This window comes from Muntiacus reevesi, chromosome 2 (genome assembly GCF_963930625.1).
Source record: "Muntiacus reevesi chromosome 2, mMunRee1.1, whole genome shotgun sequence".
Taxonomy (NCBI): Eukaryota; Metazoa; Chordata; class Mammalia; order Artiodactyla; family Cervidae; genus Muntiacus; species Muntiacus reevesi.
In genome coordinates this window covers 266,736,370-266,752,682 of record NC_089250.1, presented here as the reverse complement: position 1 = coordinate 266,752,682, position 16,313 = coordinate 266,736,370, and the positions used below count along the sequence as shown (strand labels likewise).

Sequence of the window (16,313 nt, the reverse complement as noted above, 5' to 3'; positions counted from 1 at the left end):
GTGAATTCTCAGCACCAGTTTCTGGAGTCGGGGGCTCACGGTTTGAAATGCCAGCTGGACTCCGTATGGGACCACCTTGGGGTTGAGAGGATGACTAAGACCTATCAAGCGCCCCGGGAGGAAAGGGGTGGACCGTGTTGGTCACTGGAGCCAAAGAGGCCGTGACCTTTGGAAGGACTCCTGCCACCTCCCCCGGGATGCTGTCCCAGGGCGGGTTGGGACAATGTGCAGGGGGGACAAGAGATGGAGAGAGGAGGGTCTTCTACAAGATCTGAAACTTCCAGGCACTCTGATCCTTGTAGTCCAGGGGGTCCATGGGGTTGTAGGTGAATTTCCAGGTGCCTGTGGGGTCCTTGAATTCTAAGCTGTCCACCGGGCTGTAGGTGCCGTAGCTCTGGCCTGACAGGGAGGTGGGGGACTGGGTCAGGGAGGGCCCCACGGAGGGGCCCGAGAGGGGGCTGAGGGCCGGGCCCCCCAGTGGGGGCACCATGGGAGACAGGTAGGGGTCCAGGCCACTGAAATAGGAGCTCGGCGACCCGTAGGCTGAGGGAGAAGAGCAGAAAGCAGAGGCGGGGGCGTAGGTCATGGCGTAGGGCGCTGAGGTCAGAGGGGGGCCCGAGGCCACGAGCCCCGCCCGCTGCGCCTCGGGCAAAGGGGACTCTGAGGCCGGACTCCAAATGGACACCGTGGCCACTGCCGTGGTGGGGGAGCCCGAGGGCCCGGGGAGAGGGGGGCTGTAGGAATCTGAAATGCCCAAGGGGTCCGGACAGACATCCGTGGAGGACCTTGGGGATGTGCCTGCCTTCCTCTTGGCAGGACGAGCCTTGGCTTGCGCCCCTGGGGGCTGCTGCTGCTGTTTCTGCTGCTGCCGCTGCTGCCGACATTTAGCCCGGCGGTTCTTGAACCAAACCTGGGGGGTGAGAGGGGAGACGAGGGAGAGCGAGTGGGCAGGAGGCCCAGGGGAGCCTTCGTGATGCCCAGGAGTGATGATGCTTATCGGTGAAGCATGCCAGAGTCCTCACTCTCCACTTTGCAATCGGCATCGGGGCACTCTGGGGGCTTCCCAGCGGGCAAGGAGTGAAGAATCTGCCTGCCAATGCCGGAGACACGAGTTTGATCCCTGGGTCAGGAATATTCGCTGGAGAAGGAAATGGCAGCCCACTCTAGCATTCTTGCCTGGGAAATCCCTTGGACAGAGGAGCCTGGTGGGCTACAGTCCATGGGGTCACGAAGAGTCAGACACAGCTGAGCGACTGAACAATGAAACAACATGGGGCACTCTATTCAACCACCGTCCAGCCAATTACTTACATATAAGATTGTACAGCCACACACATACCATCATACACAGTACACACAATTGTCCATGCATACATTTGTGTGTACATAGTTACACACACATATACACATCCTTCCAGCCAATCATATGTACATACTTATCTCATGTAACATACAAATATATACCTATACACTCGTCTGTCCACCTAATCATTCATACATACATGCAGACATACAGTCATCCATATGTACATTCACCATCTAATCATATGCACACGCATAACAATCATGCATAAGTACAGCTGTGTGTATATACACACAATGATGGGCTTCCCTGGTGGTTCAGATGATAAGGAATCTGCCTGCAATGCAGGAGACCTGGCTTTGATCAAGGGAATGGCTACCCACTCCAGTGTTCTTGCCTGGAGAATTCCATGGACAGAGGAGCCTGGTGGGCTACAGTCAATGGGGTCGCAGAGTCCAACATGACTGAAAGGCTGATACTTTCACTTCACATACAATGATACATACTTTCACCTTTCCAATCCTATGTACATATGTATACATATTATCATACAAACAAGCATATATATATATCCATATATACATTCATATATACATCATACATACAAACACACATATATACATATATCCATCCATTCACCCATGCATCCATCCATCCATCCATCCATCCATCCATTCAAGTATTTAATAAACATGTATTCTTCTACTCCTTTGGGGACACACCAGTGAAACTGACATTCTAGCTGAGAGAGACAGCATATAAATAAATAGTAAGGAGGGAAATCACATAGAATTTTAGAAAGTGATAAATACTATGGATGAACCAATTGAGCAGAGTAAGGGGGAGTAGCAGAGTTGGGATGGCAGGAGAAAGTTGCAGCTTCTAATGCCAAGCGTGGTGTAGGTTTCATTGACTGGCAAGGTGACTGCATTGGTTGATAAACAAAGAGTTGAACAGGGTGAAGGGAATGTATCTTCCGGGTAGCGGGAACAGAGAGTGTTCTTGGTGGGAACGCTAAAGGAGGGATCAGGGGCAGTGCCCATAGAATGAGAAGGGATAGGCGTGTAAGAGAGGAAGTTAGTGAAGTAATGACAGTGAGGGATTAACAGGACCCTGTATGACTTCGGCTCTTCCTCTGTGACCTCTCCCTCTTCCCTCTGCTCTGGATCCCAGGGACCAGGACACCCCACCTGAACCCTGGACTCAGGCAGGTTGATCTTCAGAGCCACCTCCTCACGGGCATATACGTCCGGGTACTGAGTCTTGGCAAACAGGGCTTCCAGCTCTTCCAGCTGGCTTCGCGTGAAGGTGGTCCGTTCCCGCCGTTGCTTTCTCGGGGCGCCTGGGGTGAAGACAGGAAAACAGGACCTTCAGGTGACCTGAGACCCCATTCTCTGCATCCGCTGATGCAAGGTTCTGAGAAGGCATGGGATGCTGGCAAGCCTCTTCTGGGTGTTCATCTGCCCAAACTAAGGGGGTGCTGATTAACTTCTAGACCTCACTCTGTCCCCCTGGGAAATGGATTCTCCCTTTGCCTGTCCTTAGGGGGACTCTTGCCTCATCCCGAGGAGAACTGGCTTTAGCTGTGTAAGGAGGTATATGAGTTTGGTTTTTATCCCCTTTCTAAAATTTCTTCTGCACCAAGACATTCACTTGAAACACAACATTTGGGATATCCAGCCATTTGGGGATATCCAGCCTATAAAAGAGGCAGGACCATAACAGACAACTTAATAAAAGAATAATACCATCAAAAATAGAACGCTTCCTTCGCTAAGAAATAAAGCATTGCTGACAGATGGGAATTCCTCTGGGTCCCCCTTCCAGATGGCTTCCCTCCCTCACCCGAGAGGGAACCACTGTCCTAAATTTCTCTGAAGGTCCACATGCTTTCCTGCATCCCTAAGAGATGTGGGGTGGCGCTTTGCATTTACAGATGAACCCGTTTGGCTGGTGTATGGCCCTGACGTCACCCTTATAAGTGCCCATCCTCTTCCTGAGGGACCCAAGAAGATGGGGGCCAGCAAGGGGGGCGGGAGGGGAGGACGACTGTACTCACTTGGGTAGGACACAGCTGGGTGCATCAGATCCACACTGGGGCCACTCAGGGCCAAGGCGTTGACGGAATAGTGGGGCCCCGGGTTCATATACGCCATCATGATCTTCGGGGATGCTGGGGCCCAGGTCAGGGGGCCTGCAAGGAAAGAGTGGGTGCTCACAAACTCCCCAATTCATCACCGCCTCAGTCTCTTCCTAGAGACGTGACCTTGGGCAACTTATTCCCACACTCTGTGCCTGGGTTTCCTCACCTATAAAACAGCCCTCTGCTTAAGGTCGTCAAAGCATCACTGGGACTCTGTAAAGCCGAGATTGAAAGCTGTAATGAGCATTCTAAATGGAAGCTCTTATCCCTACTCTAGCCTTTAAAAAATCTTCTAACTCCCTTGTCAAAGACCCTTTTCCCCACCGTGCGTTAGTGTGAGTCATGTCCGATTCTTTGCAACACATGGACTGTAGCCCTCCAGGCTCCTCTGTCCACGGGATTGTCCAGGCAAGAATACTAGAGCGGGTTGCCATGTCCTTCTCCAGGGGATCTTCCCAACCCCTAGGACCTCAAAAAAGATGTTCAGCCTCACGCAGAATCATGGCAAGTAGGGTGACCAGTGGTCTCGGTCTGCTTGCTAAAGATGGAGAGCTTTCTAAGGTTGTGGGATTTCAGTGACAAATCTGAAAAGTCCCAGACAAATCGGGATGGTTAGTGACCCCAAGGGAGTCACAATCAAATGACAGCAAGTAATGATCTCCCGTGACTATTTTTGACCCATCAAGTTGGCAAAGATCAAAGAGGGTTGGTAACTCCAGGGCTGGCCTCAGAACAGGTTTCTCATGTCAGATCGGTAACAGTGTGAATGGAACAAACTGCAAACATTTATCAAAGAAAAATGCCATCTTTCCTTGGTCCCAGCAACTCACCTTCAAGGTGCCTCAGTCACCTCATCAGAAGATGGGACTGAAAAACAGCACTTACATCTTTAGGTTGATATGAGGGTCAAATGATTTATTGTGCATCTGATACTTAAAATAGCACTTGACATGCAGCAAATACTACAAAACTGTGGCGGTTATTATTATTTGCAAGCAGACATGTGCATAGAGTTTGTGCTAGGATACTTCTCATTGTAGTATAGTTCATTTACAAGGTTGTGTTAGTTTCTGGTATACAACAAAGTGATTCAGTTCTGTATTTTTTTCATATTATTTTCCATTATAGGTTATTACAAGATAGTGAATAGAGTTCCCTGTGCTATACAGTAGGTCTTTGTTATTTCTCTCTTTTATATACCATAGTGCATTTCTGTTAACTCCAAACTCCTAATTTATCCCTCCCCACCCAAGCTAGGATTTTTAATGCAGCATATTTATAATCGCCACAATGTGGAAGCACCCTATACATCCACCAAAGGGGACATAGTAAGTAAGTTTTTATGTAATTTAAGTAAGTTATGTTACGATTATGGCACATCCAGGCAAGAGAGTACTATAAAGTCATTGAAAACTATAACTCTCTGTGAATGGACTTGAAACAACCTCTAGTATATGGTTAAGGAAAGATTATTCTAGGACTTCCCTGGTAGTCCAGTGGTTAAGAACCCACCTTCCAATGCAGGGGACTCGGGTTCGATCCCAGGTCAAGGAACTAAGATCCCACATGCCGTGGGGCAGTTAAGCCTGAGCACTGCAACTGCCGAGCCCATGTACTCTGGAGCCAGTGAGCTGCAACTAAGACCCAGCACAGTCAAATAAATAAACTAAAAAAAAAAGATTATCCTAAATTTAGCAATGAGACAAATGGTTGACAGCAAGTCACTTCCTGGTGATCTAGCTGACCAACCCAAGCAATATTTCCTTTTCTAGGGGACTGTACCCTTGCTCAATTGATTCTTCACTATTGATTAGGGTCCAGACACTGACAAGTTCAATGGCAACTTTCAGATGTTTGGTCACCAGTGATTTCTCCCTGGTACAAAAGATAACCTCAGGGTTACAGTTTGGCTGCCTGTAGAACTTGAACTAGTTTTGTACCTAAACTGACCAGCGTTTTTCAGCACACCTTTTGTGAATAACAGTATTAACCTCTCTTCCTTGAATTCTCCTTGGAAACAGCCAGTTCATGACTTAAATCTTTGTTTTGGGCTTATTACATGTGCCTAAGAGTCAGGTTTTTTATTTTTTTATTACATTTTTGCAATGGGGTGGGTATGTGTCTGTGTATTAAATATCACATTTTACCAAATTATGGGCTTCCCTGGTGCCTCAGTGGTAAAAGAATGCAGGAGACACAGGTTCAACCCCTGGGCAGAAAAGATTCCCTGGAGAAGGAAATGGCAACCCGCTCCAATATTCCTGCCTGGGAAATCCCATGGATAGTGGAGCCTGGCAGGCTATAGTCCATGGGGTCACAAAAGAGTTGGACACAACTAAGTGACTAAACAACAAAAACCAAATTATACATACAACATGTATTCGAAGGGGAAAAAGTGCGGTGCTGTGTATATTAGATATAATTTGTTACCAAATTATATACACAATATATATACATATTTCAAAGGAAAAACACTGTGTATAGCATGCTATCATTTGTGGTTTTTAAAAATACATACATATATATTTCTGCCTGCCAGTGCAGAAGACTTAAGAGACACGGGTTCAATCCCTGGGTCAGGAAGATCCCCTGGAGGAGGAAATGGCAACCCACTCCTGTGTTCTGGCCTGGAGAATCCCAGGGACAGAGAAGCCTGGTGGACTACGGTCCACGGGGTCACAAAGAGCTGGACACGACTAAGTGACTTAGCACAGTACTTCTATTGCACAGAATATTCCCAGGAAGAAGGACACAATATTCAGTAAAGTGGCTGTCTCCTGTGTTGTATCCATTCCTTGTTTTCCGGTTTGGATTACTTTTTAACCACGTGTGTGTAAATTACCTTTTCAACAACAAAACCTACAATACCACCTATTCAAAAGAGAGAGAGAGAGAGACGCTCTCCAGGGCTCCCTACCGCCCTAGTTAAGATGACCTCGGGAGACCTCTCAGCTCTCCAGAAACTTCCAATAACTGGTCCGGGCCAGGAATGCCTCTCCCCCAGCCCTAAGCCCCTCTCACCAGCTGACTAACCCCTTCTGCTCCTCCAGGACACAGCTCAAACATAAGTTCCCAGGAGAGCCAGCCCACACCCTAAACAGGATGTCACACACACACACACACACTTTCTCCTGTTCTTCAGGAATCACGTGTACTAAGTATGACATATTTATAAGTATGTTTGCTTTTCCCTCCCCTAATCCAGCTACCTGACAATGGAGACGAGGAACACTTTAGTCCCTGGGGTGTCCCCAGCATGCCCAATAAATATTTGAAAAACAAATCAATGCCTAAAATGGATGGCATTTATGTGAGCTCCCACCTCATCCTTCTCTCACTGCCCAGTCCTTCTCAACCCTCATTTGCGAGAGTTTCATTTATCATAAATTGAACTTCTGCTGTCCACTCAGTAAATATTTTCTGAGAATCAACCATGCTCTAAGGTCTAGGGAGACAATAAGAAATAAGACATACAGCATCTCTGCTCTCAAGGGATTGAAATTTGAGGTTCTGATCAGAGAAACAAACATCGAACAAGGAAACAAACTTTTATTAAGAAACTCAAAATGCTTCCAGAGAGTTTCAAGAACTCCAAGGAAAATTAAACGGGGTAGTAAGAAATTAAAAGACGCTTGCTCCTTAGAAGGAAAGCTATGACAAACCCAGACAGCGTATTCGAAAGCAGAGACATCACTTTGCCAACAAAGGTCCGTGTAGTCAAAGCTATGGTTTTTCTGGCAGTCATGTACATATGTGAGGGTTGGGCCATAAAGAAGGCTGAGATGCTTTCGAACTGTGTTGCTAGAGAAGACTCTTTTGAGAGTCCCTTGGACAGCAGGAAGATCAAATGAGTCAATCCTAAAGGGAATCAACCCTGAATATTCATTGAAAGAGCTGATGCTGAAGCTGAAGCTCCCATACTTTGGCCACCTGGTGAGAAGAACCAACTCATTGGAAAAAACCCTGATGCTGGGAAAGATTGAAGGCAGAAGGAGAAAGGAAAGACAGAGGATGAGATGGTTGGATGGCATCACCGACTCAACGGTCATGAGTTTGAGCAAACTTTGGGAGATGGTGAAGGACAGGGAAGCCTGGCATACTGCAGTTGATGGGGTCGCAAAGAGTCAGACACTGACTCTGAACAATGAACAACAAAATAAGAGAGTGATGGGGTTTGAGGTGAGGGTGAGTCGTCAGATTTAGATGAATGATCAGGGAAGTCAGATGTCAACCAGGGCTGCCATCACTTGAAGCCTTGACTGAGGATGGACAGTCAGATTCCTTGGGATTCATTCCCATGGCTGTCAGCAGGAGGCCTCAGTTCTTGCCACACAGACCTCGCCACAGGACTGCTGAAGCATGCTCTGCGGAAGCATGATCAGGGAAGACCTCTCTCTAAGAAGGCGACTTTGGGGCTGCAAAACGAAGGACTCTGCATCTGCTGTGAGAGGATCTCAGCGTAGAGGTCTCCAGGCAGAGGGAGCAGCAGGTGCAAAGGTCTGGAGGCTGGAATCGTTTCATCTCGTGGGAGGAGAACCAAGGTGTCCAGCGCTACTGGAGCAGAGTGATCAGGATGGAAAGTGGACTAAGTGTGTGGGGCCTGATAGAAAGGTCTCGGGGACGCTCAGTGTCAATACTAGTCATTAAAGTAGAAACAACACATAAAGCCTAAGAATCAAGAGGTGTCCTAAGTAATGACTGGTATTTACACCCTAGAGTTGTCCCCTCCCACGGAGCAGGGCTGCACGTGCAGCCAAGAAGATATTGTGGAAATGACAGTGTGACCTCTGAGGCCGGCCCTCTTGCTCTCTAGCAAAGCAGCTGTGGGGCCGAACATGCTTGCACTGTCCTGTGGCGAGGTCTGTATGGGAAGAACTGAGGCCTCCTGCCAACAGCCGTGGGAATGAACCTCCAGGAATCTGACGGTCCAGCCTCAGTCAAGCCTTCAAGTGATGGCAGCCTTGATTGACATCCGACTACAACAGCATAAGAGACCCTGAGCCGGAATCATTCAGTGATGCTGTCTCTGGATTCCTGTGACCTCAGAAACTTCTGTCCGTTGTTCAGTTGCTCAGTCATGTTTGACTCTTTGTGACCCCATGGACTGCAGCACGCCAGGCTTCCCTGTCTTTCACCATCTCACGGAGTTTGCTCAAACTCATGACCATTGAGTCGGTGATGCCATCCTACCATCTCGTCCTCTGTCATCCCCTTTCTCCTCCTCCCTTCAATCTTTCCCAGCATCAGGGTCTTTTCCAGTGAGTCAGCTCTTCACATCAGGTGGCCAAAGGATTGGAGCTTCAGCTTCAACATCAGTCCTTCCAATGAATATTCAGGGTTTATTTCCTTTAGGAAACTGTACAGCATCATAAATAAGTATTTAAGTTGCTAGGTTTGGGGGTAACTTGTTACACAGCCACAGGTAACTAATACACAAGACTTCCCAAGGCAACACGGCATTGAGTCCTCAGCCCAAGTCTGGGTCATAGAGACAGTATTACTATTATGTTCATATTTTATAATTGAGAACATCTTCAGACTCAGGTGCTGGGACTTGCCTGGGTCACTCAGGCTGTGAGTGGGGACCACCTTCCTGGAGGCCCTGTTCTCCTAGTTCCCAGCCTGGGTCCCCTCTGTCACCTTCCTTTCCTCCAAGGACTGATGATATTTCATCAAAACCTCACGAGAAAAGGGAAACAGGGAGCCTGATGAACTTGCTCTCTAGGAACAATTTGCAGAGCTTGGAACAAAAGCATCCTTTTCTAGGGCTTCCCTGGTGGTACAGTGGATAGGAATCTGCCTGCCAATGCAGGAGACACAGGTTCAATCCCTGATCCGGGAAGATTCTACATGCCTCGGAGCAATTAAACCCGAGAGTCACAACTACTGAGACTGCATGCCCTAGAGCTTGTGCTTCAAAACGAGAGAAATCATTGCAGTGAGAAGCCCATGCATCTCAACAAAGAGTAGCCCCTGCTCACGGAAACTAGTGAGAGCCTGTGCAGCAAAGAAGACCAAGAGCAACCAAAAATAAATAAAAATTTTTTAATCCATTTCTACTGTCTTCACCAGGGAATCTGCGTCAAGCTGCCCAGCTAAGGGGTTGGTCTTCCAGGAAAACCTAGATCTTTCTCCCTGGGAGGATCCCATTCTACAGGCAGGAAACTTGAGCCTCGGGGAGATGAGGGTGCTTGACCAGAATCAAGCAGCTAATAATGATAATGACCGCCAAGGTCGAGGGTTTACCCACTCTGCAGATCATCCAATAAGCAAGCATGTGGTGGACAAGACATCAGCAAAGAACAATAACAACAAAAGTGATGTCAGACACCCACCGAAGCCCGTCTCTGGGTTTGGCAACTAGATGAGGTGGTCGATGATATCAGAACTTCCGGGACTTCTCTCCTCCAAATGGGTTTTGTGTGTCCAACCTCCAAGAGCACAGACAACAACCACAGTGTCATCTTTCATTGAGAATTTGCAGTGAGCCTGACAGCCACCCTTTATCATCCTGTCAGGCGGATTTCAAGGCAGTGATGTTTCATAGTCCCAAACGGTGGAGCTGGGAAGATCACTGTCCTTGCCCTGGGGACCAACCAGTGGGGTCTGAAGCTGTTGCTCAGGGTTCCTGGGGTTCAGACTCCCACCTGAGCAGGTGCTCGGACCGGTGAAGTCTGAAGGCTCACACCCACCTTGTGGGTTGTCCTGGAGATAATCTATGGCTGAAGAAACCAAGTCTTGGAGGAGGAAGATGCCTGCCCCCAGATGGGCAGAAAGTCCTCCATCCATTAGGACCTCCAGTTGGAATCCCCAGCTGCTTGGGAACAAGATCTCTGGGAACAATAATCCAGTGAAATCGTCCCATGGGGTAGGTCCTATTGTCACCTCCACTCCACAGAGGAGGACACCGAAGCTCCGAGAAGCAGAGTCCCGGGTCCCATCACACACGTAAGCAGCAGAGCCAGCACCCTCCCCCCAGCCTGCACCCTCCCGACCACCAGGCTACACGACCTCAGGATGCTCCCTACAGCACCCTGTGGAGCTCACATGTCCATTTCTCAGATGAGGAAACTGAGGCTGAAGGGGGTTCTGTTAATTTCTGAGGACACACTAGGGTGAGTGGCACAGCCAGGAATAGAACCCGGATATCTTGGACCTCAGAACCTTGCCTTGTCCCCCAAATATGCTCAGGATCCCCCAAAGTAGGATGAAGCCAGCCCTCTCCCCTGCACTCACAACAAGCCCAGGTCTGGGACATGAGCTTACCATGGCTCATCTGACTGGATCATGAGAGCCACTTGTCATTGTCCCCATTTTGCAGATGAGGAAACTGAGGCTCTGAACAACCTCACACAGACCCACATGGCTCCACCTCAGTCTGAGCAAGACCCACCCCCCCAGCTTTGTCGGATCTCTGCAACGCGCACTGGCTCGGTCACCCAAGAGACAAGGAGCGGGCCATGTTATGTGGCAGCCTGGATGGGAGGGGAGTTTGGCAGAGAATGGATACATGTGTATGTAGGGCTGAGTCCCTTTGCAGTCCTCCTGAAACTATCACAACACTGTTGATCGGTTATACTCCAATACAAAACAAAAATTTAAACATTAAAAAAGAGAGGAGAATCTGAGGGTCGTGCTCACAACCCAGGATTGGACGTGGGGAAAGCCAGAGCCTCAGGGGACAGCGAGGTCCCCAAATAATCAATTCGCCCCCATTTCATCCCCAAACTATCGCATCCCCAGCCCCCTGGGGTACTCTCCTAGTCCCCTCTCCATCCTTCCTGCTGCAGCCACAAAACCTGGCCGCTCTGTATCCGTGTCTCTACAATTCTATTTCGCTCATCCATCCATTCATCCATCTATTCAACAAATACTCAGGCATCCCAACCACATGGCAGGCACTGGGGGGAAATCAAGGTCCACTGGGGAAGAGGGGCAATGAGTAGATGAACACACACATGAAGAGGGAGTTTCAGGCTGTGCTAAGTTGTAAAGAAAGTACAAGGAGATGTGCCAAGGAGTTACCTTCAGGCTGTGAAAAGCGCCCAACCCTGGGAGCTGGCGGACTTGGTCAAGTCATCTCCCCAACAAGCCACCCCTGAAGGAGCCTGCATGTCATGGGCCAGCTTCTTCTGTCTATCCTCACTGCCCCCAGCTGCCATATTTCCCCAAACATCAAGACAGACACTCTGATCCCTGTACGATCATCCAGCCAACATCATACATTCCCACTCCTCAACCCTGTGCCAGACCCTGAAAACACAGCCATGAATAAAATGAACCCACGTCCTGAGCCCTCCTCTCCCCTCTCTCGCCCCCACTTCCTCCATCCCCTTTCCTTGGCTTCTCCTGCGGACACTCACCTTCGGAGAGTGGGGACAGGGTTCTCCTGGGGGGCCCGGGGATGGAGTCATCAGACAGCAGGGACTGAAGGAAACGGGTCCCCTCACACGGGGAGATTTTAAGCCCTGGCTGAGAGTGATGTCATCTGCCATGGCCTGGATCTCGGAGGGTAATCCTGGCCCCCGGGTGGGGGACTGGACTGGGCGCCAGGAGGTGACATTGGCGGGGAGGGGGAGGGGCACCCGTCTGCCTAATCCCATCCTCTCCTCCCCCGCCGCCCCCAAAACCATGACATCTTGGCAATTAGAGCTGATGGGGATGGGAGGCCCCAGCACCCTGGAACCAGGAACCCATACTCCTCAGGGAAGTTCTTCCTTCGGTCTAACTGGAGTCCCTTGAGCTTTGGCTGTTGTCCATCAAAGAGCAAGGCTGGGTGTTCTGAGAGATCATTCGAGAAATGAGGGGCGCGGGGCTTTCTGGCTCCCTCTCCTGGGTCATCCCTTCTCTCCCCAGCAGTCTATCTGCCCACTAAGTCATCTCTGCACGGCCTCGTTGTTTCCTGCCTCAGTTTCTCTTTTGCTTCTTTCTTTGCCTCGGCTTCTGTCACTTGTTGCCGTTCAGTCGCTAAGTCGTGTCTGACTCTTTGCCACCCCGTGGACTGCAGCATGCCAGGCTTCCCAGTCCTACACCATCTCCTGGAGTTTGCTCAAACTCATGTCCATTGAGTCAGTGATGCCATCCAACCATCTCTATTGCTCTTTGATGTTAACGTCTCCCATTTCCTCCCCGCCCCTGACCCCCGCTCTCTCTCCCTGTATCATCTCCATCTCCATCTGTCCCTCCCTTCCTCCATGCCCTTAGTCTTTGCTTGGGATTTCTGTGCCTCCATTTCTTTTTGCTCTGACCCTCAGGGCTCCCGCCAGTCTGCCTTGAGTACCTCCTCTCTCGTTCTTCAGCTCTGGATCCCTCTGGTCCTGTCTTTATTGATTTATCTGTCTGTCTTGGTCCCTCTTGCTGTCTCTCTCATTCCCTCTCTCTGAGTTCCTGTTCCGGTTTTGATTTTGGTCTCTGTCCTTGTCTCTCTGTGTCTACAAGCATATGGGCTTCCGTAGTGGCTCAGATGGTAAAGATTCTACCTGCAAGGCAGGAGACCCAGGTTCAATCCCTGGGTTGGGAAGATCCCCTGGAGAAAGGAATGGCAATCCATTCCTGTATTCTTGCCTGGAGAATTCCATGGACCGAGGAGCCTGGTGGGCTACAGTCCATAGGGTCGCAAAGAGTCAGACACACACACGCTTGCCTCTCTGTGACTCCAATCTCTCCCCCACCCCACCCGCCCCGCTGCGCTTTACCCAACCTCTTAAACTTCAATTTCTGTTCTTGGTTCTCCCTCTTCCCTGTCTCCCTCTGGTTCTTGCTTTCTTTCCCTCTAGTTCCCCCTCCATTTCTTTCTCACTGTCTTGATACCTTTCTTGATCTGTACTTCTGACTCTCCTTGTTTCTGTCTCTCTCTGAATTTTCTCCTCTCTGTCTTTTTCTGGGGGTGTGTGTGTGTGTCTCTGGATATAAATATCTCCCTGAGCTCCTGACCCCACTTGGGTCTGTTTTCCATCCCAATGTATCCCAACACCTACCTTTGTGCGTGCGCGTGAGATCTCAGTAATCCCGCCTTGTGGCTGGGTCATTGTGTCTCACCATAAGGGGCCCTTTCTTCCTTCACCACCCCCCCAACCCCCTGCCAGGAGAGATTAAGGCCAGCAGCCTGGCTGGGGAATCAGGACCCGTCTCATTAGCTTGAGCCAGGGGTGACAGGGAGAGAGGGAGCGGCCACCTGACCCTCACTGACCTGCCTAAAGGCTACTGATGGGACGACCCAGTCCTGTACCAGACCCTCCTGGCCCACCGGAGAGGGGAAAGAAAGCTGGTCATCAGAGAGAGGAAGAAAGAACAGGTCTTTGGGGACTGCCCTGGAGGTCCAGGGTTCAAGAATCTGTGCTTCCACTATAGGGGGCACATGTTCAATCCCTGGTCCGGGAACTAAGATCCCACACCAAGGGCTTCCCTGGTGATTCAGTGATGGAGAATCCACCTGTCGGTGCAGGAGACACACATTCAATCCCTGGTCCGGGAAAATCCTGGAGCAACTAAGCCCATACGCCACAACTACTGAGCCTGCGCTCTAGAGTTCACACTCCACAACAAGAGAAGCCACCGCAAAAGAAGTCCGAGCACCGCAACTAGAGACAAACCCTCCCAGCAATGGAGACCCAGCACAGCTAAATTAATTATTAATTTTTTAAAAAGATCCCATATGATAAAATACAAAAAAGGAACAAGTCTTCAAAAGCCCCCGGGAGAAGGTGTCAGCTCCTTTTTATCACTTCCCCCAAATTTTCCCACCCAGAGTCTCACCAGACTGGGTAGGTGTGGACAGGTGGGTTTCAGGTCATGCAAGTGGTTCTGGGATGTCAATTAAGCTGAGTCTAAATCCAGGCTACTCCTCCCCTGAGGCAAATAGCTTTCTTTTCTCATCTACACCCAGAAGAAAACTTTGGCAATCAGCCTTGCCTTCTCCCTTTTTTCCTCAGCATACCCCTCCTCCTCATACACACATCAGATCCACCCATAAATCCTGTCATCTCTTCTTTCATCTAACTGACCAGCTAAAATCCCAAAACACTGCTGGGAGAAAAGAAAGAAGACTCAAATCAGTAGTGACATATGGGCTTCCCTAGTGACTCAAATGGTAAAGAATCTGCCAGCAATGCAGAGGACCCGGGTTCAATCTCTGGGTTGGGAAGATCCCTTGGAGAGGGGAAATGGCAACCCACTCCAATATTCTTGCCTGGAGAATCCCACGGACAGAGAAGCCTGGAAGGCTACACTCCATGGGGTCCCAAAGAGTTGGACATGACTAAGTGACTAACACACATGCCAGGAATGACAAAGATCAAAGAGATATTTCTTGGGACTTACTTCTCTGGTGGCCCAGTGGCTATAGTCAGCCATATAGTCGACATATGGTGACATATAGCCTGCCCTCCTAGAAAAAAAAAGATAAGTATTTTCTTGACCTCAGGAAGCAGGCAAAGATTTCTTGAATGGGACACAGACAGCAGTAACCACAGGGAGGGAGAAGGGAGGGAGGTTTGAGAGGGAGGAAACGCGTACACCTGTGGTTGACTGATGTATGGCCAAAACCAACACAATATTATAAAGCAGTTGTCTTCCAATAAAAATTTTTTTCTTAAAAATTAGACTTGATTAGAATGGGGAACTTCTACCCTTCAAAAAGTTTCACGTTAAAGAAAATCCTAGCTACAGTCTGTTAGAAGACATTTGCAAAACCTTATAGCTGGCAAAGAACAGGTATCCAGAATACATAAGGAAGATTCCAACTCAGTAATAAAATAGCTGAAAGAGAACCTTCACAAAATATATACAAATGACCAATAAGTGCACAAAGATATTCTTTGTCATTGGAGAATGAACCACACACACACACACACACACACACACGCACACGCACAAGGAGATTCTACACATAACCACCAAAATGGTTACAAAGAAAACGATCAACACTGCAAATGTTGGTGAGGTTGTGGAACAACTGGGAACTCTTGTATTTTCTGGTGGGAATGGCATGGCCCCACATTGGAGTACAACTTGGCTGTTTTCTATAAAGATGAGTTATTTTAACCTCATAAGTAGATCCACTTCTAGGTATTTATCTAAATGAAATGAAAACGTATGTCCACCATAAGACTTGTACAGAAATGTTCATGGAAGCTTTTTTCATGTCCCAAGTCCCAAATGGAAAACAACCAAAAGTCTTACTGAGCTGTAAAAGAACAGAGTGTGACACAGCCATGAGATGGAATATTATTCAGCAATGAAAAAGGAACAATCTACTACATGTACAACATCATGGATGATTCACAAAATCTTATGCTGAGTGAAAGAAGTCAAACACAATATATTTATTTATTTATTTGGCTGCACCTTATCTTATTATGGCACAAAGGATCTTTAGTTGTGGCATACAAACCCTTAGTTGCAGGATCTAGTTCCCTAACCAGGGATCAAACCTCTGTCCCCTGGATTGGTAGTATAGAGTCTTAGCCACTGGACTACCAGGGAAGTCCCAAAAATATATCTTTAAACTTTGTCATTCCTGGCATGTGTGTTAGTCACTTAGTCAGGTCCAACTCTTTGGGACCCCATGGAGTGTAGCCCACCAGGCTTGTCTGCCCGTGGGATTCTCCAGACAAGGATAATGGAATGGGTTGTCATTCCCTTCTCCAAGGGATATTCCCAACCCAGGGATGAAACCTGGGTCCTCTGCATTGTAGGCAGATTTTTTACCATTTGAGCCATTAGGGAAACCTATTCCTGGATCTCCTAAAACCTTTAGGATTTCTTGTGAGGAGATAAAGATGTCTTTTGTTATGTTAATGAGACAACCTTCAGAAAGCCCTAGGTGACTCAAGGATGGACTGGTTGCCTGGGGAACCAATCTTGGGA

General features: G+C 48.7%; 1 protein-coding gene across 1 annotated transcript; it reads right to left on the bottom strand.

The window, feature by feature from the left end:
- Positions 1-262: 262 nt before the first annotated feature.
- CRX (cone-rod homeobox) lies at positions 263-3,462 on the bottom strand. Its single transcript, XM_065920676.1, has 3 exons — positions 3,363-3,462; positions 2,494-2,645; positions 263-910 (listed from the first exon to the last, which is right to left on the bottom strand). The coding sequence occupies exons 1-3, from the start codon at positions 3,460-3,462 to the stop codon at positions 263-265; spliced, it is 900 nt and encodes a 299-aa protein (XP_065776748.1).
- Between the last annotated feature and the right edge of the window lie 12,851 nt (positions 3,463-16,313).

What these genes read in the sequence shown, in the direction of transcription:
- CRX (XM_065920676.1), bottom strand. Translation starts at nt 3,462, where the DNA reads ATGATGGCGTATATGAACCCGGGGCCCCACTATTCCGTCAACGCCTTG. An exon ending in CCCAGCTGTGTCCTACCCAA is followed by an intron (nt 2,646 to 3,362) that starts GTGAGTACAGTC and finishes TCTTCACCCCAG; the next exon opens with GCGCCCCGAGAAAGCAACGG. An exon ending in TGCCTGAGTCCAGGGTTCAG is followed by an intron (nt 911 to 2,493) that starts GTGGGGTGTCCT and finishes CTCACCCCCCAG; the next exon opens with GTTTGGTTCAAGAACCGCCG.